Source organism: Falco punctatus (assembly GCF_963210335.1).
Source record: "Falco punctatus genome assembly, chromosome: 18".
In the NCBI taxonomy this organism is placed as follows: domain Eukaryota; kingdom Metazoa; phylum Chordata; class Aves; order Falconiformes; family Falconidae; genus Falco; species Falco punctatus.
The window spans coordinates 6,348,494-6,372,211 of record NC_137598.1 but is presented as its reverse complement, the minus strand read 5'-3'; the positions used below and the strand labels follow the sequence as shown (position 1 = coordinate 6,372,211).

At 48.1% G+C, this 23,718-nt stretch overlaps 1 protein-coding gene across 3 annotated transcripts; it reads left to right on the top strand.

Annotated features, from left to right (window-relative positions):
- Window positions 1–1,725: 1,725 nt before the first annotated feature.
- Window positions 1,726–20,345, top strand: LOC308055195 (heat shock factor protein 5-like). Of its 3 annotated transcripts, none has more exons than XM_080368920.1 (5): window positions 1,726–3,956; window positions 5,749–6,261; window positions 10,965–11,124; window positions 17,037–17,214; window positions 17,998–20,345. In XM_080368920.1, the coding sequence occupies exons 2-5, from the start codon at window positions 5,758–5,760 to the stop codon at window positions 18,011–18,013; spliced, it is 858 nt and encodes a 285-aa protein (XP_080225046.1). In that variant the 5' UTR covers window positions 1,726–3,956; window positions 5,749–5,757; the 3' UTR covers window positions 18,014–20,345. The 3 variants fall into 3 exon arrangements, with proteins under 3 accessions (XP_080225046.1, XP_080225045.1, XP_080225047.1); XM_080368919.1 differs by having other exon boundaries at window positions 17,985–20,345; XM_080368921.1 differs by lacking the exons at window positions 17,037–17,214; window positions 17,998–20,345 and adding an exon at window positions 15,394–16,725 and having other exon boundaries at window positions 1,727–3,956.
- Window positions 20,346–23,718: the final 3,373 nt, after the last annotated feature.

The window sequence follows — 23,718 nt, the reverse complement described above, 5'->3', positions numbered from 1 at the left end:
CCTGGAATGTGGTGGTCTTGCAGGTTTGTAGGTGATTCATGTTCTTGTGACCATCCGATCTTCTCCAGCAAGGAAACTTAGCACTCCCTCCCTCTAGATAGCATTGGAATATCTCGCATCCTTTTCTCATTCTTTTTTTTTTTTTTTTTTTTTTTTTTTCCAATAGCCCCTTTTGTTAGAGGAAGAAGGGCAGGCGTCTCCCCAAAACTGTAGTTGTCTCCTCGAAGCTGTGTGCCTATGTGACCAGACACCGCACCCATGACTAGTCACCATACCCACATTCCTTGAGCAGACATATACAATCACGATCGATGTCCATTGTCCCCATTTCACACTATTTCTCCATATCAAAATTACTTTATGTAATGCCAGAAACATCAGTCTCAGGATGAAATATAACTTACAACTTGATTTCAGCATTGCTCCTACCAGGTTTGTCCAAAGTCACACAATCATCTTAAAGTAGCCAGAGGCCATGGTGCATTTTAACACTGGTCAGGAAGTCAGATCTCAACTTTCACCTTTGCAAAGACAAACATGCTTCAAAAAATGCAGTCTGTTATTTAGGAGCTGGTGGAGCTGTGCCGTTCCCACCCCAGCAGTTTTACATCCAGTACTCGCAATTGCCGGTATTAATGTCTGTCTGCCGCTTGCCGTTTGTTCCTTATCAGGACACCAGGGTGGTAATTCATCATCTGATCCCCACGCTATTCGTTCAGCAGTAGTCATTACTGGATAAGCTTTAGATGTATAATCGGGGGGATTTTCACACGGAGGTTGCCCCTCTGGCTCTTCCTCCGACTGAGCAGTAGGATCGCCGGGAGGCTGCACTGCAGCTTTAACAGCTGCAGCGACTTGCGCCTCGCCGTGTAACTGCGCGACCATACCCCGTACAGCCCGATACGTGCGAGCCAAAGTCTTTACCCCCTTAGTCCCGACTTGCACAGATTCCCACAAGTCCTCTCCCACTTTCTTCCATGTTTCATTATTGTATACATCTTGCGTAGAAGCAAGGAAACCACGGCAGCGACTCCAACATAGCAGATCAATTACTGCCTGCCGTGAGACTGGCGTTTCAGTTTTCTCTGCCAGTTTCATCAAACTGTCTACGATTGCTTTTTCCACCACTGATGCAGTGATTCCCATCCTGCTTAAATTTCCTGACTCACCGGTCAGCCGTGCACGTTCCGCCTTTCTTCGGGCGCCCAGCTCTCTCTCCGCTGGCAGCAGGATCCTCGCCGGCTCCGCAGCTTGTAACACGATCCTTAATGAATCCTCCTGACTTTTTGACCGATCCACACGTCGGGGTCACCAGATGCTGCGGGCATTTCGGGCGAGCGGGAGTCAGATTCAAATAATCATGGAGTTCAAGATCTGATCCGTTTATTGTACAAACCAGGTACACTTTTATAAGGCACTCTATAAGCGTGTGATAATATGATTGGCTATCTTACAAGCGTATAATAATATGATTGGTTAACAATTGTTTATTGGCAAGATTTCTGTTTCTACTTTTTCAGGCACGTAGGCTCTTTTCTGCTGTTTCCCAGCTCCTCTTATCGCGTCCTGCTGGCCCTGGTTTTGTGCAAGCATCTGCAATTTGTTCCTCCCTCTTCATTCCACTGTTCTGATCGTGCCCTCGTCTTATTTCTTCAGTATTTTTCCACTTGCTTCAAAGTTCAGTATAATCATTCAATACAGCAAAAGCCCCAACAGGATAGTAAATCATTCCAAGGGAGTTGTCAAAGGTGGTGTTGTGGCTAGATTGAAGGATAATATACAGTGTCCAAAGGGTCTAGTAAAAATCAGTTGTTTGGAGAAGCAAGTCCATGGGCAGTGTGTGGAGTCAGAAGAGCTTTAGGCTACTTGCTAGTGGTTGCTTTGTTTTCTGGAAACCCCCAGCAAAAAGCTGCCGAGCATCTGGGCAGACTGCGGGAAGGCGATCCTCTGCGTGAGAAGGCCAAAGGCGAGCAGTGCCCTGCATCAGTTCCACCAGGTCAGTAACCGGCTGTCTCTGAGCAGGGTAACACAACTATCGTACCGCGTGGATCAACGGGACTTCTTGAGATTTCTGAGTCTTAGCATAGCATAGGTCATTTCTCCTGGAACGTGGTGACAGGCTGTGCAGGTGGTACAGAAGACAGCAGTTTGCCTGCGGTTCTTGCTGAGCTGTGGGGAATAATCAGTTTGCCTTTTGTGTGTTCTGGGGCATATACTTCCCCAGACTTCTGCTGGGGGATGTGGCAAGCTGCAGTATTGAGCATCCTGCCCTGCTGGTGTATTGATCATCCATCAGTAACCACTTGCACAAATCCTCAAAAGCGATAAAATTCATCAGCCCTGGCTGACTAAGCATTTTTATTTTTCTTCACAAAAAATAGAACTATTGTATGGTATATTTCCTATCGTTCCACTCAATACCTTCTACCAGTTGCAGGAATTCAGTGCGATGCTGTTGAAGCGTGGTTTGCGGGGCGTTTTAGGCTGTTTGGTCACACTGTGTGCTGCTAGGTAGGAGTGGCAAAGCCTATACGAAACTGCTGGACCAGTCCCGAAGACAGCGAACCGTATCGGCGCGCTAGTAGTCAGCAAGCTGGTTACCAGCCCCGTTTCTGTTGGATCCAGACGGTGCTTTGTGGTCTCAGAAGGAAAAGCGGGCACTCTTGGACAAGGAAGCCTAAACCTTGTGCTGTTCCTTACTGGGTCTTGCAGAGAGCATCACTCTTAAGTTTAGGAGAGATTTAAGACAGGTGGAGTTTCTGGGTCTTGGAGGCCAGCTGCTGGGCTTGTACAGTACACACCTGAGCTGCTGAAAGTGTTAGGTGACCCTGACTGGAACACGGGCAGACCAGGCCGGTAACTAACTGGTTGGTTGGCTGCAGTTTGCTCTCCAGAAAAAGCTACAGAGAATTACTGCGTGGAATGGCAAGGGGACATAGGTGGTTATACCCAGACATGGTGGCTGATGATGGTGTATCTCACCAGGTTTCTGAAATCGGGGTTTCAGAGGTTTGTATTACACTCTCATCACGGTTGGTTACAAAACAGGGAGCTCAGGTACAACTTCTTACCCATTTTTCATTTGGGTTCTCTTAAGTGGGGTTTGGATTAGTGTGATGAATCAGTATCCTTGGGTAGGAATGAGTCTTTTGAGAGACCTCCTGCTATCTTCTGCAACAGCAGTGCTGGCAGCTCACAACCATTAGCTCAGTACTTCCCTGCTGCTTTATCATAGATGTGAACTGAGGCTACATATTGGATTTCAGCGATTTTTTTTTACATTTTTTTTTTCCTGCCCCCACCTCGTTTTGTTTTTTTTTAATGGCAGCCCTGCTGTTTGATTATTGCTATTACCATGGTTATTAAGCTGTCGGTATTTCCTTGTGGAACTGAAGCGAGAGGTAACGGGAAGAAATAAACATGCAAGAAAAAAGAAGAACTTTTTGACCTTAAAAGCAGTCCTAAGTAGTTTGCTTTTATTTGTAATAAGGAATGATAATCAGCCATGTTATTTCAAAAAGAAATCAAGTCTGAACTAATTCCGATTGCCCAAGCACTCAAGCCAGATTTGTGTAGTCCTAGCGGTCCCTGAAAAGGTGTGGTTGTGCTTTAATTCCTGCACACGCTACGCTAATCTTATAAGTGAAATGCCCATCTTCTCTTTCACCACTTCTGCTAAGTCAGACCATTTTTCCTCTTGAGCTTGAATGACCAGCAAGCTATTAGTCTTTCAGGCCCTGACTTCTCAATCTTTTATCGGTTTTCCTTGTTTTGTTGCTGCCTCCCCCCATCCTTCTCCAGGTGAACTAAAAGGATTTAAATTGTACCTTTGCGTGGCCCCTTTCTCCTGTTGGAAATACACATGAGATCCTGTAGTGCATCCAAGAGGACAATATGTGCTGTAACAGCTTCAAGCTGAGGTCCCCTAAGAAGAGGCAGAAAAAGATTCAGTATGGGTGGGTTGGTTCATTGGTTTTTGGCAGGGATGATCTTATTCCTGGACGGTTCGGTAACCCAGATCTTACTTAGAATCCTGACTACTTATGACACTAAACAAGCAAAGCAACAGAAATGAAACACCTTATTAACATTTTAAAAAAATAGAACTGAAAAAAAAATCAAATGAGAGGAATAATGTTTGAACCTATCTCATAAAAACATAAAGGTGGCTTAGCCTTTAATGAAAAGATTTTGCTTAACTTAACCTAAATTTCTCAAATTCCAGGTTTTATTTCCCCCTCCGTTTCCCCCCACCCTCCACAGTTTGTGGCTATCTGCAAACTGGCACATCTACACGAATCCACACTAGGACTTGCCTTCACACACCCAGGAGACAGGATCTCATCTCTTTGTGGTATCTCCATCAGGGAGAGACCAAGTCCTTCACTGGCATTTGATCTGATACAGCTTTCCTAGTAGGTGATCCTGTAGCTTCCTGTTCTCTAATTTACTCGTCTCTGGAAGTAGCTTTTCATTAACCATGAGCTCAGCTAAAAGGTCTAAGGATAGTCAGGCACTAAGGACTACTCCTTCATACTGGATCCCTTCCAAAAGAAGGCTGTATTTTAAATAGACCTGAGTTTCTGTTCAACATCATTGTATGACTTGTATTTGTCAGAAGAAATGACCCTTCTAGTGTCCTTTGACTGAGTCACCTCCAGAAGTAGCAGTACAGACACTGGCTGTTAAAATGTCATCTATCATTTCACTTGGGTAGGACTTGCTGCTTTGGAAAAACTCTTTCATTGTCTTCATTCTGTTTTAAAGGTTACTCGATATATATGAATGCTACTAAAAAAATCATCACTGGATTGCTGATTGTGTCCTGTCGTCCTGTGATGTCATTACAGTGAAAAATTTTAGTAGTGTTCAGACCTGATCTGTGATGGCAAAGGCAGAGTCTCTGTAGGTTCTACAAGAAGTGTTTCTGACCTGAAATTCTGTCGGGTTTTTATGCAGATCGATGCAGACTTTGAGTTGTGCCTTTGTGGGACACTGTCATGACAGGAGAGTCCAGATGTGAGGCTGTGACAGGCAGGGCAGTTTTGCAGTATTTCCTTTCATCGGTATTTGAACTCCCACTCATCCTGGGACTGGGGCATCCCTGGGGGGCACCCCTTGTGTAGATGTGCCTATGGACAATCACTTGAGGAGGAAAATGGTATTATTGGTTAAGAAGCGGTGAGTTCCTCAAGTTGTGTTGTCCATATGCACATTTACAGCATATGGACCTTTCTCTTTTGCTTAAAAATGTTGCGGTTTATACTGATTTTTTTATATAACAGCAACAGGAATACTTGAGTTTTAGAAGGAACTGAAGGCAGGTGGATTTTCTCTCTCATTTTCTATTACGCATGTGGCACGTGAAGAGGGTGGTTCTAGTGTACCCCCACAGGTCCTACTAAGACCAGAAGTCTCTGATTTGAGTGCTTGGGTATATTTAACACCTGCGGTGCAAAGGGTGTGCAGACAATGCATCTGCAGGCATACACCAGCTCCTAGTAAGTAACCTTCTCTCCAGGATAGACCATGAATAGAAGAAAGGAAACGTGCCAAGAGTAAGGTGGTTAATGAAAACCAAGACAAAGCAGTAGCTTTTTTCTTTTTTCTTCTGGTTAAACTTGCTATTTTAACTGAGAATAACGGACAATCTTTCAAGCTTTTGGATAAATGGATAAACAGAATCAATACACATCCTGTCACGGTAATTTTTTGATACAAAAGTTCACTGCATTTTGCTTTTTCCAGAATCCTCCAATGCAGTCATCTTACGAAGCTGAACTGATGCCGTCTGACCGGCTATGTAATATATCTGAAGAAAACAGGAAGGCAGAAGTCAGTCTTGAAGCCACGTTTCAGGTTGCCGCTGAGGTGTGTTCATCATGCAAAGCTGAAAAGGTGGGAGTGGCACCTGCAGAGAGCCAGTATTCGATCCTGGAGTTTAATGGAAATCAGGCACTGCCTGTTAATAGTTACGCACCTTCTTCAACTGAGGAAAGCCAGCTGGAATGTCTCACTGCTGTAACTTCAGACACATCATTTCTGGTGGAAGCAGATGGAGCACTGGATTTGTCTCCGTTACAGCCTTCTGACATTCTTTGTGCTGCCGATACCACTCTGTCTATAGAAACTGCTGCTAAAATACTACAAGAACTTCTGACCACAGAGGAAGCGGATGAAAAATGGAGCAAAGAACCAGATCACCGCCCAGCTGAGTTCTCCCTCATGTTTTTTGAGGAAGAATTGTTCAGTCCAGAGCAGGTAAGGGGTAAGGAGAGGTAAACCAACATCTTTCTTGAGGTAACTATATTTGATAGTAATGCTAGGGTCTGGACCGATAGCTTTTCAATATTCTTGCCTGCTTAAGAACTGAAGGCTTCTTTAATTAAGCTTTTAATGGACAGTGAAGGGTTTGCTTGGTAAAGCAAGGTATAAAAAAGAAGACGGAATGAAAAAGTATCCCATGTTTCCCATGTTAATGAGCATGACATGTGTCAGCCTGTTGGCCGAGTTAGGGTGCTCATTTGCATGGGAAACATGCGTAGTGCAGGTGTATTCGTGGTGATGAAGTGGATGCTTTTTTAGGTTGTAACGTACCATCTTTAATCTCCAACAAAGAAGAGTATTTTGAGAATTTCTGCTGGAGGCAGATTTTTGCTTAAATTTAGATAAACGGTTAGATTGTTTCTGATAAATAGTTGTTAAGTTCTGTTTTCTGTGGAAAGTATTTGACTGGTATAAAGCATCTTCATTGGTTTATACTCTGTGTTGTACAACAAGTTGTAATTGTACTTCGGTGTACCTGGTCTTCCCGGTATGTAAAATTGTAAGTCTCATGAGGGGTGAGGGGCATTCTAGATGTTACTCTGTTAAGGCAGCAAATGCGTGCTCTGCTTTTTTTTTTTGTTTTGTTTTGAAAACAAGGTAAGCTCAGGAGATTGACTGCATCTGTTTCTGCTGCATGAGACCTACCTTGCATGTAGGCACTCAATCTCATTTTTGTGTGTGCATTGAAGCTACTGTTTTATTGTTCTGTCGGTAGCTTGACGCCTTCACTGAAGTTTCTAGATTGGGAATCATCAGCTGGCGCAAACCTCCCATTGTTGCTTTCAGCGTTATAAAGATTAGTCCTCTTCCTCTTGGGTATCTTTCTAGAAAGGGATGTGTATTCTGATCAAGCCTCTGCATAGCTCAAGCCTAGACTAGACTGTTCTGCCCAGTACCGTGTAGGGAAGAGCACATCCCTGTGCTAGTGCATAGAGTTGGCAGTACTCCTTAATTGGTGCCCACTCATTATATTAAGTGTTGACCGCACTTTAAATGTTGTCAGTTTTGAGAATTTTTGAACTGCATTTTTAGAATGATAGGTTGTCCCTTGTTGAAGGCCTTTGGAGTCCGTGACCCGAACTTCCTTGTCAAGAACCGGGGGAATTAAGCACACGAACCACGTAGTTGTTTGGGAGGGAGGTTTTGTATATTTGTGAGAATCCTGATGTTGGTCCTGGACTGTAACTGGTTAAATAACTGGCCTCATTTTTTGAGCAATTGAAAAGCAATTCAGGGACTGTTCAGCATTTTGTTTGACAGATTCCCTGTTTCTGTTAGAACTACTCTTCAACTAGTCTCCTCCTCCCAAACTCAGGAGAGGGAAGGTTAACTTAACACCCTGCTTGTCCAGAACCTGGGGTCATGGCAGGTGCAGAACTCTCCAGAGGAGGCTTCTGTGCCTGTACTCCTCACATCAGGCTCCAGCACAGTTTTTTTCCTCATCCCTGAATCTGGAAGTACTCAGGCTTTCAGTGGCTGTTGGTACCATGTGTTTTAGAGCAAGCTTATGACAGAATAGTGGACGTGCACAGAAGACCGCTCTATTCCTCTCTATACAAGCAGAGGGGGAGCAAATTCCTCCACCGTTCATACAAGAGCATCAGAACAGGTCTGCTGGGTCAGATCAAAGGTTTGTCTTGCCCAGTGTCAAGTCTCAAAACAAGAGCTGTAACCTGATGTGTAGGGAAGAGCAAGAACAAGGAGCGCAAACAGAGCAGGGCATTCCTGCTTACACATTCCAGCTACTTTCAGCCCAAAGACTTGCGATGATACCGTGTACTTCATCTCGGGTTTCTGCTCTGTGGACTGAAGTCAGCCCTTGAAACTGTCGGTTTTAGCATACGGGACCTTTTGACCAAGCTGGTACTGTTTTGTTTTCTGTTTCGTTCACAGGATTTCCCAGCATTTAATTACTCTTGTGACCAGCACTGAGCCTTGAACTGTCTTCCTCATGGAAGTAACAGTTTAGTAGAAACCTGCTTTATTCTGCTTTCCCAATTTCCTAAAAGACAGCAAATTAAAGAGCAGCTCTTTACATGAAAAGAGTTAGTACATTCAACAGTTCAGATCCAGCGTTGTCCTCTCAGCCTCAGTGAATTTCTGTCCTAGACTTCTAGAGGCTTTGGCCTTCAATGGGCATCTCTTATTCCACTCCTACTCCTAAGAAATGTTTTATTTTCTTGTTAAAGTGGAAATAGAACATTTCTGTAATGCTTGATCAAGAGGAATTTGCCTCCGATTTCGTTCAGTCTCCTTGGCAGCATACCTATGTGAAGGCTGAAACGCTTGCTTTCTTTGGGGAGGGTTAATCCAGCAAACCCCATTCATGCGAGTTGCTAATTTTAGTGCCTCAGCTTCCCATCATGGTTCCAGGTGGGTATAGGTATAGTCCAGTCAGTGTCTCGTAAGTCGTGTAAGTAGTGAGATGCAGCAGTTTTGGCGTTTTTCAGTAACTGAAGTGAAAAGGCAAAACTTTCACGTCTGTCAGCTTTGGTAGCTTTGCTTGATTCTCTGCCAAACAATGTTTCGGACTCTGAAGTTGCAGAAGTATTAGACCTGAGTGGAGGGTCTGTCCACAGGTGCGGTGAATCCATGGTCAGAAACATGCTCGCTTAAAAGACCAAACAATAAAAAAAAGGGATAGCTTGGGAACCAGACTTGTGCGGGCTAGGCTGATGCTGTTAGGATGAAAATGGTAGTATTACCAATTACATTAGATTACTGAAGAGTTGGTGTGTAAGATTCTATAAACACAGTGATAAAAAGAAATCTGAAAGGGGTGCTGTGCAGTATGACTGCTCTTCAGTTTCCACACACGCAGCTGTGAGGGTTAAAATTGGACACAGCGTTGGAAGTACAGGTTCAGCAGTGAGGGGGAATGACATTTCCTCAGTTTGCTGGCCACGCTCGTCCCGGTGTAGCCCAAGGTGTCGTTAGCCTTACTGGGCACTGCAGCATCCCCAGGTCCTTTGCAGAACTGCTAGTTAGAGTGTCTAGACTACTTTCACCACGTAGGCTAGTAACAGTTTCTTAATAATGGTGATCCCAATATGCATGTTATTTGTTTTTTCTTTATCAGACACTGCAATTTGGTTTCTACATCCCCTGCCTGGTATTGCTTTTCATTATTCTCTTCTTTTTAAATAATGAAGTTTGCAGAATTGTTTCTAGAGCAGTTGTCCGGTGGAATATCCAGTTTAGAATGCTTACCTGAGAAATCTTCCCTTCTCTCACTACTTGATGAAGGCTGCTCACTAATTTTTCTAGAACTTGCTATTATGTAAATGTCGCCAGGAATAGAGAAGTCATCATCACTCATGAGACTTGGATTCTAGCTGGTGAAGGTAGTGACCTACAGCCTGCCTTCCTTCTTTGTTTTTGTGCCTGGGAAGGGGTTGTGGTTCAGGCATTAGACAAAAGGCACTGCTAGCCACGTTTTTCACGTGGCCTTGTTAACAGTACTAAAGCAATACATCCAGACAGCACATTTCAAAGAGGAAAAAAAGAGTCAAATGGGTATCCAGCAAGTGCAGGAGGTGTGTGGGAGGGAACTAGTTCTCCCTGGAGTACTCCATTTCTGTATTTGCACAGGCCTTTTTGAATGTTATTATACAACTTTGTCAAGCAATGTATGTGTGTTTCTATTGATACGTATACACATAGCCTGTTATATACTCAACATTGAGTAATGACAGACTCAAGGTGGTGAGCGTGATTTTTGGAAAGACTATCTTCTTACCAAGTGTGACCTCTTGTCTTCTGTAAACTCACACAATGGTTTTCAAAAGCTTTTTTTCCCCTTAATAGAAGGAAACATTGCAGGCTCTGAGCAGTCATTCATCTTTAGGTTATTGATGGATGAGATATTTGCAGAAGAGATGACTATTCTAGAACAGGTGATACTGTGAAAATTTTTCTGTCTAAAGGTAGATTCCAGGTGCTTAACTTTGGGCCTGTACTGCCTCAGTGAAAATGAAACAGAACTTGGTTGTTCGGGCCTTTTTTTTTTTTTTTTTTTTTTTTTTAAGCTACAGGTTTTTGCCACATGATCATGGAAATGTACCAGTTTACCAAATGGTTGCCTGCAAAATACATGTAGAGCAGCAGCAGAGGGCTCTAAAAAGCAAGCAACACATTATAACTTAATGTCTTAATGACTGGATGGGGTGGGGTGAGATTCCCAACCAGAAATGTGTGGTTCACGTGTGGTTCTGCATCACACAGCTCTGTCAAGTTGTTTGAGCTAGATCTGTCATTATTATTACACGTGCTGGTAAGAATGAGTGCCCCTGTATTTCTTCTAGCTTATTTCTTCTAGCTAGTTTAATAACTGAGGGAAAAGTTCAGACTGTGGGGACATGTACCCTAACTTTGTGTATTCTAGTTTTCTGATCTCATATTTTGCTTAATAAGATGTTTTGTAAGAGGTTGTTTCAATTCAGCAACCTTAATTCTGAGTTAAAAACACTTACTATGTCAACTGTCTAGGCAGCGTTCACCACTTGTTAGATGCCCTTTTGGAGTGGAGAAGAATAGCTTTTATTTTGTTTTATTGGTTTTATATTAGTTTTATTATAAGATAACATTGAGTGATCTTTGGTTTTATTTCTTTTGTTGTTGTGTTGTGTTTTTTTAAGGAGAATACTAGTGTTAAAAGTGAATCCAGGACATCGGAGACAGAAGAGAGACAATTCACTTCAGGAGCTGAGCCTGTGAACGAATCTGTAGAACAGACAGATTCATCTGTAAAATCTTTCTCCCGGAAAAGACGCAGTTCAGACACAGGCAACTCTCTCGGTAAGAAAGATTCTACGTTTTCTCAGAGATTACGGTGACAGCTACTCTGAAACTAACTATTACAGAAAGGGGAGAGTAGAAGAATTTACTTGTTGTCTGCCGTGTAAGTACCTCATTGTTCCTTCAGTTAAAATACTAAACTTGTACAACCTCTTAGTGTACTTACCAACACACTTCAATAGAGACACTTATGCTAATTACTCTGATGTGGGCAAGGGTATAAATTATGTAAGTAAATAAAACTTGAAGTTCTGGGAGTTGTGCCAGAAACCTGGATGTCACAATATTGAGATTAAGTCCATAGATGTGTTCGCTGGAGGGCGACAGTGCTGTGAAGGAAACACTGAGTAATGAGGTAACTATGGAAGTTCCAGGGGCAAAAACCACCGAACTGATGAAGCTAGTGTAGAAGTCTGAACTCTTTGTCTCAGATCACTGAATACATTGTACCAGTCTGATAGTGTCCTGAAGCACATGAGAAAAACAAGCCGCAGAGTATCTGAGGCTAAAAACTTCACAAATCTAGTAACTGAAGGGAAAACCTAAATGTCCACAGATTAGAGAGACATAAGAGGACACAAAAAGTACTTGAGATCCATTCTAGAGGGGAATTTGGTTCAGCCTGCAAGTCTCTAAGAGGCTGTTTCCCTCACAGCTGTTCATCAAAGAGCCGATGGTAGAGTTTGAAGAGCTGTTGCTCACTTCAAAGGGTAGTTTCTAGATTCCAGATCATGATGCTAGTTAATAGTTCAGCTCATAATGCCCATCAGTTTCAAACATTTAAGTAAGGAATAAAGTCTTTCTGTCAGGAAGCTGAGAAAAAAGGTGGGATGCCACCTTGAAAAAAGACAATTTTTGTTTAAAACATATAATCGAGAGTTCTTGTTCAATTACTTCCTGGTATCACAGATAACTAGCAAACTTCTCAGCTTTCATATCTGAAGCAAAACATCTGCTTAACGTGCCAGTTGTAAAGTTATGTACAGGAACATGTTGGAAAGCATTCCCATGGGATTGTTCCACAGGGATGAAACACTGTTATGCTAACGCTAATTAGCAACAATTGGCATAGTCTGCTCTCTGGGAAATGTGACGGTCATCCAGGCCTGCATCTCCACGGTTGTACCTTTGAGGCTTGGTGTGCGTGTTAAGGGTAGAGATAGACAGCACAGCTGAGCCAAACGTGATCAGGCTCAAGCTAGCCCAAGGTCAGTTGGGTGCGTGATAGAAGCCTCCAAGCTGGCGTAGCCTGTCGGCTGCATGTCAGCTGTAAGCCTGAAGCAGGCAGGCTCAAGTGCAAGCTGACTTCTGCTGCTCTGACTACACCTTTGTCTGTCAGCACCTCCTGTCCTCTGTGAGACTTTGGAAACAACTTCTTTTTTAATCTCTCTGTGCTAAAATGCATCACGATGATTTCCAGGTGTTTCTTGGCAACTTGCCCTCTGAGTGTGATGGAGTCCTCTCTGTTTTCCTGTTTTCCTTTGGGCACTCCTTTGCAAGTTTTCTGAGCCTGCACTTTGATACATACACCCTGCTGTGAAAAAGGCTCTTCTTCCATCTATTTCAGTAGGCTGGTTTTTTCTATGTTAATGTCACTTTTCTTTAACATCACTTTTCTTTGTTACGCGGTGACACCAAGTTCTAGATACCACACAGCGAGAGCCAATATAGTGTGGTACATTTCAGTGACTGGGAGCAGCTCTGAGCCCAACCCAAGGTGTTAATCTGTAAAAACGCACCAAGAATCAAACCCCCGCCTTTGTGGAGAAGGCATTGCTTCCCTCCAAAGAGCTGGACTGGACTTCTTTGCATTTCACAGCTGTTCTGTAGCAAGAAAAGGCAAGCGTCTTTTCACTAAAACACCGTCCCCAGGGTTTCCCTCCATAGCTGCCAGCCCATCTCTGCAGCACCATAAATCACTGAGATGGGTTATCTGCTTCCTTCAAATGGAAAACCAATGTATTTAACCAGCCTTCTCAGCTAAATTCTAGTTTACCAGTTTTAAGAACATTCTGCCCAGCAGAATCTAGATGAAAGGTGTCTCTAGTTCATTGTCCTGTCTCCAACAGTGTCTTCGGCATTTCTGTACCATTAAGCAGAAAAGGCCTCAGTAACCTTCAGTTGATTTTTAGAGTCCCTTTTTGAAGCTGTGCAAACATTTAGCATCCACTGTGGGTTTTGTAAGTTAATGTCATTAATGCAGATTAACTACACAGCGGGTGAAGAACCCTCCTCTTCAACTACTTCTGAGTCCTCCCGGGAGCCAGAGTCTGCTACAAAGGGTGCAGAACTTAACTCGGCGCTAAAATACATCATTGCAAATGATTATGGGCTGTGTCATCTGTTCCCTTCCCACTCTTTTTCTTGAGAGGCGATGGGTATGGTGCTCTAGCTCCTGCCGTGTTTATCACACGGAGGTGCAAGGAATGGTTCACCTTTCAGGGACTGCTTTTTTTCAGCCCCAAGCTCGCTCTTAGGACATAGATTTGAAGGTGCTGATGATGCATCTGCTTTTCCCACTACTTTCTAGCTGAGCTCGTCTGTTAAAATGGGAGTTTTGAAATAAATCTGTCCGCTTTTGTTGGCAGCATACACACTTGCAACAGGAGTCCTTTTGGACTTCACAAAGGATTGAGAGGAACTCTGTAAATACTTTGAGTCCCCTTCCCCATCTCCTCTGCGTTGTGCTCCACAGGTACACTCAGCTAGTGAGCACAGCTGTACTGGACCTAATATCTGTGGCTTGTGCTTCCTCTTCTAAAAGAGCACGGGAGAAGGACCAGATTCTGATGGGAGGAATTTTTGTTTGCAGCCCGTCTTTCTGGAAACAGGCATCTCAGAATGGAGCAGGGGGAATTTGTTACTTCTGGATTGAAGCATTTAAGCTGATGCTGAGACATTAAGGAAAAAAACTTTCTTTCTCGATGGCTGACCATATATTTTCTGTGAGTCGTCTAGTCCTGCAAATAATCTGATGACTGTCTCTGACTTTTTTTTCTTTTTTATGCTGCAAGGTGCCCTAGACATTTGCCACCCACTCCCATGCCGCTGCAGTTGTGTCACTGTGTGTTCTCTCTCATTCCCTCCAAGGTAAATAGATTTCTAGGTGCAATTGCTACAGGCAAATCTGCATTCAGGCAAGGTCTCCCATGCTGTCATCTGTTCCCTTGAACTGTTTCCTGCACCTTCCAGCCAAAAATATTGTTAATGTTCATTTAGTTTTCCTATCCAGTCACAGTGAGATCTCTTCCTACAAAGGTGTTAAGAGTTAATGTGGGGACAGGCCTGGCCCTGAACTCTCGAACATCTGTGTGAAGCCCAAAGCGAAGTTGCTCTCGGGAGTCCGAGCGGCAGCTGCTTGCTCCAGCTCAGTTGCCATTACCTTGACGTCATTATATATTCATTGAAGGCATTTCAAATTGCCTGTCCTAGCAGTCTGCTCTTTGGGATGAGTGGATGTTATACCCTGTGTCTTAACTTGCCATAATTTAGAGGTGCATTGTTACAAGCCCCCTCATTTCTCCACCCCTATGCGTTTTCAAGATGTGTTCCCAACAGAGTCTGCTTTGGCAGGAGGCAGGTGTCAGAAAGTGCAAAAGTGGTGCCTATTGGGCAGGAACTCCGTAGTACAGAGAACGAACAGAGGCTGGAAGATGTGAATGTGTTTGTTTAGAGGTTAAATTTCTTGTGGGTGATGTTTGCAGTGGTAGCGCTGTTGTGACTTTATCGGGGTACTTGTTCGCTTTCTTGACCTGCAAGATCTGGCCATACGTGGGAAGTATCTCTGTTTTGCTGTGGATCGAGGTAACTGTCAAAAAAGGAGCCTCTTGTCTGTCCTCTCTGTGAGGCCACGAGTTTTTTCTGGGATCCTGGCGCTGGCTGTGGGGTGCTTTGAGGCAATTGTGCCTTTTCTGGGTAAACAAAGGGATATGGCACAAGCAGGTCAGGCCTTTCTGTAGATACTGCCCGGGGCTTATAGTAATTAATGTTTGGCTTTTGGTATCCATGGTGGCAAAGGCATTTCTAAATAATACATACTGAAGAATGGGAGCACTTTTCTTATAATCTGCTTTGGGTTTTTATATTTAAATTTTTGAAAAATTGGAAGAATTCCTGTTTCTTTAAACAGTAGGCCTCAGGTGATCAGGTTATAGTCTGACATTGAAAGCATATTTTATAGTACCTGATAGAAATGAAATTGCTCTGTATGCTGCCAAGGGAAACATATCCGAGCACTGATACGTGCTCAGTATTCCCTTTTCTTCCTAGATCTCCGTCTGCCGGTGGATGTACCTCGGAAGCGGGGGTGCTTTCTGGAGGACGAAATAAGAGAGTGAGAAGTGGGTGACAAATGTGCAGCAGCTGCCAGCTGGATTCCCCTGTCAGACTCCAGCAGCAGTGGAGCTTTGCCCACAACAACCACTTTGGATCATTTCAGCTGTGTTTAAAAAAAACACCAAAAAACCTCCAACAAAACACCAAAGACCACACACAAAAAAGCCCAAGACAAAACAACAAAAAACCAACAACAAAACCAGCCCCACACCACTCTATTTTTTGCTTTCTTTTTAACTTGGTAGGGTATTGTTTAGTAGGCCTCTTTCATTACATTTTCTACCCGTCAAGTTATAAAGCACCGAGTGGTCAGAGTAATTAATATGAAGTAATTCCTTAGCTGTTTGTATTCTTTAGATTTGGAAAGTCTGAACTTTACAGGAACCCTTAAACACTTTCTCGAGACATCCTTACTGGGAAGCAAATGGGTTTTAGTGCTCTGTTAGGAATCTGTTTCACTTATTTATTTATCTATTTAACGTTGGGAGCTACAGTATGCTCGGCATAGGTGGTGGCTGGTGCTCTCGCTGTCTTTTCTTGCAGTCGTACCGTGGCCCTTTACTGGGGATCGTGTATGAAACAAAAGCATTGGAAAGTCGCAAGATTCTGGGTCTGAATGGGTCTGAGATTTCAGGAGAGCAGCTAAAGGAAAGATGAGCTAATTTTCTAAGTGATTAACCAAGAAACCTTCTTCCTTCCTGAACCAGCTCTCTGTTTCACCGGCAAGTGTATGTATGTCACAGCTGCTGATCTTTTACGTTCCTGGGGAATTCTTCTGGTTTAATAATTTCCTTTTGATGCTAATGGTATCTGTAATGATAACTTATTTATTATTCTAGTACTCTGTTCTAATTATGTCTTGAAAATATTTTTTAAACTTTTAGAGGAAGATTGTACTTATGTTGATAGCAGATCTTAAGTTTTTAATAGCTATACATTTGTGTTCATGTTAAAATACTGTTTGAAGGATAAAGGGGACACATCCTCTACTTGTGGTGTTCAGGAGATCCATGTGGAAGAGCACCTAAACCATCCATGTAATGGCTTCATGCGTGTTCATATGAGCCAGCCTTGAGCGAAACGCACGAGAAGGGAGCAGAGAAGCTGTCAGGACCGCCTCGGCTTGTGTAGCTCCCAGCTGTGGCCGGGATGTGCTACGGGAGCACCGGGCAGTAAGATGAACTGAGGCGAAACCTTTCCTTACAGCTTCTGTAATGAGATCTTTCTTAACCAGTAGTAACTTCTGTAATAAGGTGGTTTGTAACAAGATACACAAGTTATTTTTTAAAAAGTAGTAATAAGATGTTTTGTAATAAGGTATTTTAAATAAGTAGCACCTTCTGTAATAAAGATGTTTTTACCGACAGTCTTGTTACCGGGAGCAGGGCGGGATGTGGTTTCCCGTGTGTGCCCTGTTGTGCCCCTGCCCAGGCAGGGTCGGCCTCAGGTGATCAGGTTCTAGTCTGCCGTTGGAAGCGTATTTTGTAGTGCCCGACAGAAATGTGGTTGCTCTGTACGCTGCCGAGGGAAACATACCCGAGCCCTGCTGTGTACTCAGTGTTCCCTTTTCTTCCTAGATCTCCGTCTGCTGGTGGACGCACCTTGGAAGCGGGGGTGCTTTCTGGCGGTGACAGACGTGCAGCAGCTGCCAGCTGGCTTCCCTTGTCAGACGTGTAGCGGTGTTGCAATAAATGGAGCTTTGGCACGGCAACGGGTGTCGCATCGGTGTTCTCTCCGTGTTCTTGATGACCAGGGGTGAGCGTGTCACAGCTGGAAGAAACAGCTGCTTCCTGTTCCAGCGGTTCTCGCTGAGACGTGTATCCCCCAGCGGCCGCTGCCCGGCGGAGCAGTTCCCAAGCGGGCGGCCGCTCTTCCTTTGCGCCATGTCCCAGTTCCTGTGGGGCGGCCGCGGCAGCGAGGGGGGGTGCCCCGCGGGGGGGCGGTGCACGGGGCTCACGCTGCTGCGGACACTCTGCTCTGCTCCGCTCGGCTGCGCTGCCTGCGGCGGTGGGTGCTGCCCTTGATGCTGCTGGGGGCTCTGGGCTCCGCTCGCACCTGCCTGCCTGCTGCCTGCGCACCGCGGGGCTGCCTGCTGGCTTCTAACCCTTTGTTATTAGAAATACCGACTGGGGGGGGGGGGGGGAGGGTTTAAAAACAACGACCAGACATCACCAGACCCACGCAGTTTTCTTAAGCTGCAGGAAATAACTTTGGCCCAGGATTTACAGCCCAGTTTCCACCCACCCCGGCCCTGGGCTTCCCGGGCTGCAAGCACACGTTGCTGGGCCAAGTTGAGCTTCTCATCCACCAACACCCCACAGTCCTTCTCCTCAGGGCTGCTCTCCATCCGTTCTCTGCCCAGCCTGCGCTTGTGCTTGGTATTGCCCCAGCCCACATGCAGAACCTTGCACTTGGTGCTTCTTTCCTACTTTCCGTTAGATCTAAAGATGTGGGTGACTTCCCTTCTACGGAACATGCAGCAAGAGCACTATGTCAAATCAAGGTTCTCTCTCTTTGACTTTCAGATTTTTTTCACAGATTGGTACTTGCGTAATGGCTGCTTAGAAAAGAAATCTTTGCCCAGAGGAGCCTGCTGTGTGGCCCAGCTCTCAACGAGGTGTTCAGGCCTGGACATAACTTTTAATACCAAAGTGCAAACCAGTTCTGTTTTGATGGAGTTCTGAGAGTTCTGCCACCGTTTAGGTAACAGCATGAAACGTTGGCATGTGGCTGAACTTTGTTGATTCAATAGCTGGTAAATATTCCCTGGCCAGCCTTCCAAAAGTAATCTGCCCAGGGGGATGCAGGAGGCTTGGCAGCAAGTAAAGCAGGGCTTTGCAGGGTAGGGGGGTGGTTTCTCATTGAACGTGTCCTCAGGGAGACTGACATGTTTGAAGCAAACGGGAGGCTGGTGGAATAGGTGCACACAGCCAGTGTGCGTGTTGTAAATAGATGTTATGATTGCTAGCCTTAGGCTCTGTGTTAGCAATTACTATATCCAAATATAAAAAAATTGGAAAATATCAGAGCTGCACAACAAAGGACAGCCCTGGGAAGCACAAAAGCCAGGAAACAAAACCAGTGCATTTACAGGTACCTTAACTCCGCATCTTCACATTATATGGTTTGCTGTTAGGTGCTGGCGAAACAGAGTGTATTACTTCTGGAAGAACTAAATACTGCAGCAGAGTAATAATGAGTGCTGCTTATCGTATGGAGCCTTTCCCTCTTTGTAGACAAGTCAGCTAAGAAGTTAATTGTATTTGTGATTGCTTTTGCTAAAAATGGTCTGGCGCTGGAGGCTGTCCCAGTGTGCCTCCCCAGCCGAGGGCAGAGCCGTGTCTTTTTGCTACTCGAACGTTGTTCCTTACGTGATAATACCGCTGTAAGGGTACCCAGTAGTTCACAAGTGGAGCTGCAACCCTTTGCAGCCTGGGATCAGATGAGAAGATGCCAACAAGTGATGTTGCAAGGTGGGACACGTGCTTGCCCCGGTGTCTCTCTCACTTTCATGCACTCTTCAGCCTTTGCCCTCAAGATCGAAGTCTTTTGGCCAGGAGGCTCTGTGAAGCCATGGCTGCTTCTGGAGTGCCTTGTGCTGCATGGAAGGGGAAGAAACGAGAAGCCCTACGCTCAGTTCCTCCTCCTCCTCGCTCATAGTTCAGGAGAGAGCGCAGAACCCAGCTGGACTGTGTGCATCCCTGTAGGGACTCTGTAACCCTAAGACTGGTAGACTTCAGAGCTTTTGGAGAGCAACTCTGAATTCATTGGGTCACAGATCTATACAACTTGCCACCAAGGGTACCACGTGATCAGTTTTCTATACAAAGTATAATTTAGCTGTTAGGCAAAGCAGAAGTTCAGGTCTCCATCTCTGGGTCCTCAGTGGAGATGTACAGCAGAGATGCAGGAGCCTCCAGGCACAATAGTGAATTGTGTAAAACAGCGCCAAGGATGCAATTAACCATTTAGCTGACTGCAGAGGCAGACGGGCACTGTATGCCAGCCGCTCCTCGTTACTACTCTCTGTCTGCACAGCCACCTTGAGAAGACCTTGGGACTATGTTAGTGAGAGAGCTCCTCACAGACACTCAGCATCACCTTGCCTTGCTCATGCTGCAGTGGCTGTCGGGGCAGCAGCGGGAAACCAGTGGGCGTTGCTCCAGCACCATGGCTGAGCGCTCAGTCTCGGGCTCTTCAGATCACGCCAGAGTGGGCCAGGAGTTTAGTTGAGGCTTGAGAAACGAAAGCACTTGTAGACGTGCCTCTCAGCTGGGAACCTTTAGGTGACGGCTGTGTAAACCCTCTCTCGGCTTTTTCTTGTTTCAAGCTAAGCTGTTTGGCTTTGCATTGTGGATGAGCACTTTTACGGCCAGAAAATAACAGAGAGGTTACTTGATGCTTCTGGATGATTGCTGTGGGCTAAATGGCATGTGCTGATGGTATCAGATGCACTTTAGCCTTGTGCTCCAAACGAATCTAGGAGTAAAAACTCAACTGATAAACTACAAATGCACCGCATACTCTGGCTTTGGGTTCTTGAGTCATTAAAAGTAAACTGAGGCTCTCTAAAGAATAATTTTGTCCACATATGTTAAAACACGATGGCACCTTCTGCCATTCCACTTTCAAGAAAGGAGCTTTTTCCTTTGCCCTCCCCCTCCTCCTCCCCCTCCTCCTCCTCCTCTGCGGTGCGCGGCGGGCGAGAGGCGCGGGCATCTCCTCTGCCGGGCAAGCTCAGCCGGCAGCCTCTGCACTGCGAGGCCCAGCCAACTCGGGCGAGTCGCCAGAGCCCCGGCGCGGCAAAGTCCCTTCAGTCCCTTCTGGCCACCCTGTCCGGACTGCGCGGCCGGGCTGAGGAGGGGGGGGCTCCCCTGTCTCTCCCTCCCTCCCTCCCTCCAGCTCCCGGGCAGGACAAGCAAGCCAGCACCAGTGGGAAGCGCGCGCACACCATCATGTCAAAGAAAAAGAAAAATGGACTCCGAGTGCGGGGTATTCCAAGAAAAGTGGACTTCTGATTATTTTTTCACGGAGTACAAAGAAAGAGCTGTTTGTCTGGTATGCCAGTATTCAGTGTCTGCGTTCAAGGAATACAATTTGCGTCAACACTACGAAACTCAACATAAAGGTAAATATGATTCTTTGGTCGGACAAGTGAGAAAAGTTAAAATATTAAGACTGAAACATGGGTTGACAACTCAGCAAAAAACTTTTGTGAAGCAAAAGCAGCTCAATATATCATCACTTTGAGCAAGCGATCAAGTTGCCAAGCTCATAGCATGCGCTGGCAGAGCATTCATAGAGGGAGAATTTGTTACGTGTTTCGGTAAAGCACTTAGAAGAAGAATTAAATTATTTAAACTAACCCTGGTACTGAATTGGAAATTATAATTAAAAAACATACCTGTATTGTGGCAAAATACGTAGATACACTATTCATGGTGGGTGGGTGGGGTTTTTTTGTTTTGAATGATCTACGCAAGCGAGTAAAGTGCTTCATATGTGAATCTGTATTAGGAGTCATCTGAAAATACTGAGGAAAAATAAAACATTGTGGAGGCAATATTGAGGCAAAACCCATCACTCGGATGCCTGGAAAAGGCAAGAGCACGCCTGCAGTCCAGGCGGTGAGGCTGTAAAGAGGCTGTGTAAGGACACCGGTGATGACTAATACCTTGTCCTCTCGAGATGCAGACTTGTGTGGTTTGCAGCAAAACAAAATAGCACGTCAGCACAGGATACGGATGCATTTCCACAAGTCATGCCAAAACGAGCTGGTTTGCCTTTGCAATTCATTTATCAAAGCCGAGGGGGTCCCGGTCCCGGTCCGAGCCCCGTGGTTCCCGGTCCCGGCCCAGTCCGAGCCCCAGGGGTCACTATCCCGGGGTTCCCGGTCCCAGTCTAGGTCTCAAGCCCTAGTCCGGTGAGTCCCAGTCCGAGCCCGGGGGTCCTTGTCCCACTCCCAGTCTCGAGCCGCCGGGGTCCCTGTCCTGGGGGTCGTGGTCCTGGTCCGAGCCGCGGGGGTCCCAGTCCCGGTTTCGAGCCGCGGGAGTCCTGGTCCCGGGAGTCCCGGTCGCGGTCCCTGGTCCGAGCCACAGGGGTCCCAGTCCCGGGGGTCTGGGTCCCGGTCCCTGGTCCGAGCCGCAGGGGTCTCGGTTCCGAGGATCCCGGCCCCGTCCCGAGCCGCAGGGTGTCCCGGTCCCCGGGGTCCTGTTCGCGGTCCCGAGCCGCGGGGGTCCCAGTCCCGGTCCTGAGTCGCTGGGTGTCCCGGTCCCGTGGTCCCGGTCTCGGTCCAAGCCGTGGGGGTCCCAGTCCTGGTTTTGAGCTTCGAAGGTCCCGGTCCTGGGAGTCCCGGTCCCGGTCCCTGGTCCGAGCTGCAGGGGTCCGCTCCCGGGGTCTTGGCCCCAGTCCCGGTCCGAGCCGCGGGGGGATCCCGGTCTCGATCGCCAGCCGCGGGGGTCCCGGTCCCGGGGTCTTGCCCCCAGTCCCGGTCCGAGCCGCGGGGGGATCCCGGTCTCGATCGCCAGCCGCGGGGGTCCCGGTCCCGGGGTCTTGGCCCCAGTCCCGGTCCGAGCCGCGGGGGGATCCCGGTCTCGATCCCCAGCCGCGGGGGTCCCGGTCCCGGGGTCTTGGCCCCAGTCCCGGTCCTGAGCCGCGGGGGTCTCGGTTCCGAGGATCCCAGTCCCGGTCCCGAGCTGAGGAGTGTCCCGGTCCCCGGGGTCCGGTTCGGTCCCGAGCCGCGGGGGTCCCGGTCCCTAACCGCAGGGGTCACGGCTCCCAGTGGTCCCGGTCCCAGTCCTGAGCTGCGAGAATGCCGGTCCCGGTCCCGGTTTCGGTCCGAGCCGCGAGGGTCCCAGTCCCGGTCTCGGTCCAAGCCGTGGGGGTCCCAGTCCTGGTTTCGAGCTTCGAGGGTCCCGGTCCTGGGAGTCCCGGTCCCGGTCTCGATCCCCAGCCGCAGGGGTCCGCTCCCGGGGTCTTGGCCCCAGTCCCGGTTCGAGCCGCGGGGAGATCCCGGTCTCGATCGCCAGCCGCGGGGGTCCCGGTCCCGGGGTCTTGGCCCCAGTCCCGGTCCGAGCCGCGGGGGGATCCCGGTCTCGATCCCCAGCCGTGGGGGTCCCGGTCCCGGGGTCTTGGCCCCAGTCCCGGTCCGAGCCGCGGGGGTCTCGGTTCCGAGGATCCCGGTCCCGGTCCCGATCCGCGGTGTTCCGGGTCGCCCGAGTCCCGGTCGCGGTCCCGAGCCGCGGGGGTCCCGGTCCCCTGGGTCTGGAGGTCCTGGTCCCGAGCCTCGGGGGTCCCGGTCACAGGGGTCCCGGTCGCGGTCCCGAGCCACGGGGGCCCCGGGTCCCGGTGGTCTAGGTCCCAGTCCTGAGCTGCGAGAATCCCGGTCCTGGTCCCGGTCTCGGTCCGAGCCGCGGGGGTCCCAGTCCCGGTTCCGAGCCGCGGGGGTCCTGGTGCCGGGAGTCCCGGTCCCGGTCCCTGGTCCGAGCCGCAGGGGTCTCGGTTCCGAGGATCCCGGTCGCGGTCCCGAGCAGCGAGGGTCCCGGTCCCCGGGCCCCCGGTCGCGGTCCCGAGCCGCGGGGGTCCCGATCCAGAGCCGCGGGGGTCACGGGTCCCAGCGGTCCAGGTCCCAGTCCTGAGCTGCGAGAATGCCGGTCCTGGTCCGAGCCGCGGGGGTCCCAGTCCCGGGGGTCTGGGTCCCGGTCCCTGCTCCGAGCCACGGGGGTCTCGGTTCCGAGGATCCCGGTCACGGTCCCAAGCCGCGGGGGTCTCGGTTACAGGGGTCCCTGTCCCGAGCCACGTGGGTCCCTGTTCCGAGCCGCAGGGGGTCCTGGTCCCGGGATCCCGGTTCCGAGTCGCGGGGGTCCCGGTCCCCGGCGTCCAGAGGTCCCCGTCCCGCGCCGCGGGGGTCCCGGTCCCTGGGGTCCCGGTCCGGCTCCGAGCCGCGGTGGTCCCAGTCCCCAGGGTCCCGGTTCGGTCCCGAGCCGCGGGTGTCACGGGTCCCAGTGGTCCAGGTCCCAGTCCTGAGCTGCGAGAATGCCGGTCCCAGTCCCGGTCCCGGTCCGAGCTGCGGGGGTCCCAGTCCCGGGGGTCCGGGTCCCGGTCTTGATCCCCAGCCGCGGGGGTCCCGGTCCCGGTCCCTGGTCCGAGGCGCAGGGGTCCGGTCCCGGGGTCTTGGCCCCAGTCCCGGTCCGAGCCGCGGGGGTCCCGGTCCCTGTCCCGAGCCGCCGGGTTCCCGGTCCCGAGCCGCGGGGTCACGCG

Bases quoted from the DNA above. Each gene is read 5' to 3' on its own strand.
- LOC308055195 (XM_080368919.1), top strand. From the start codon at position 5,758: ATGCAGTCATCTTACGAAGCTGAACTGATGCCGTCTGACCGGCTATGT. The intron at 6,262-10,964 runs GTAAGGGGTAAG...TGTTTTTTTAAG, and splicing joins AATTGTTCAGTCCAGAGCAG to GAGAATACTAGTGTTAAAAG. The intron at 17,215-17,984 runs GTGAGCGTGTCA...TTTGACTTTCAG, and splicing joins CGTGTTCTTGATGACCAGGG to ATTTTTTTCACAGATTGGTA.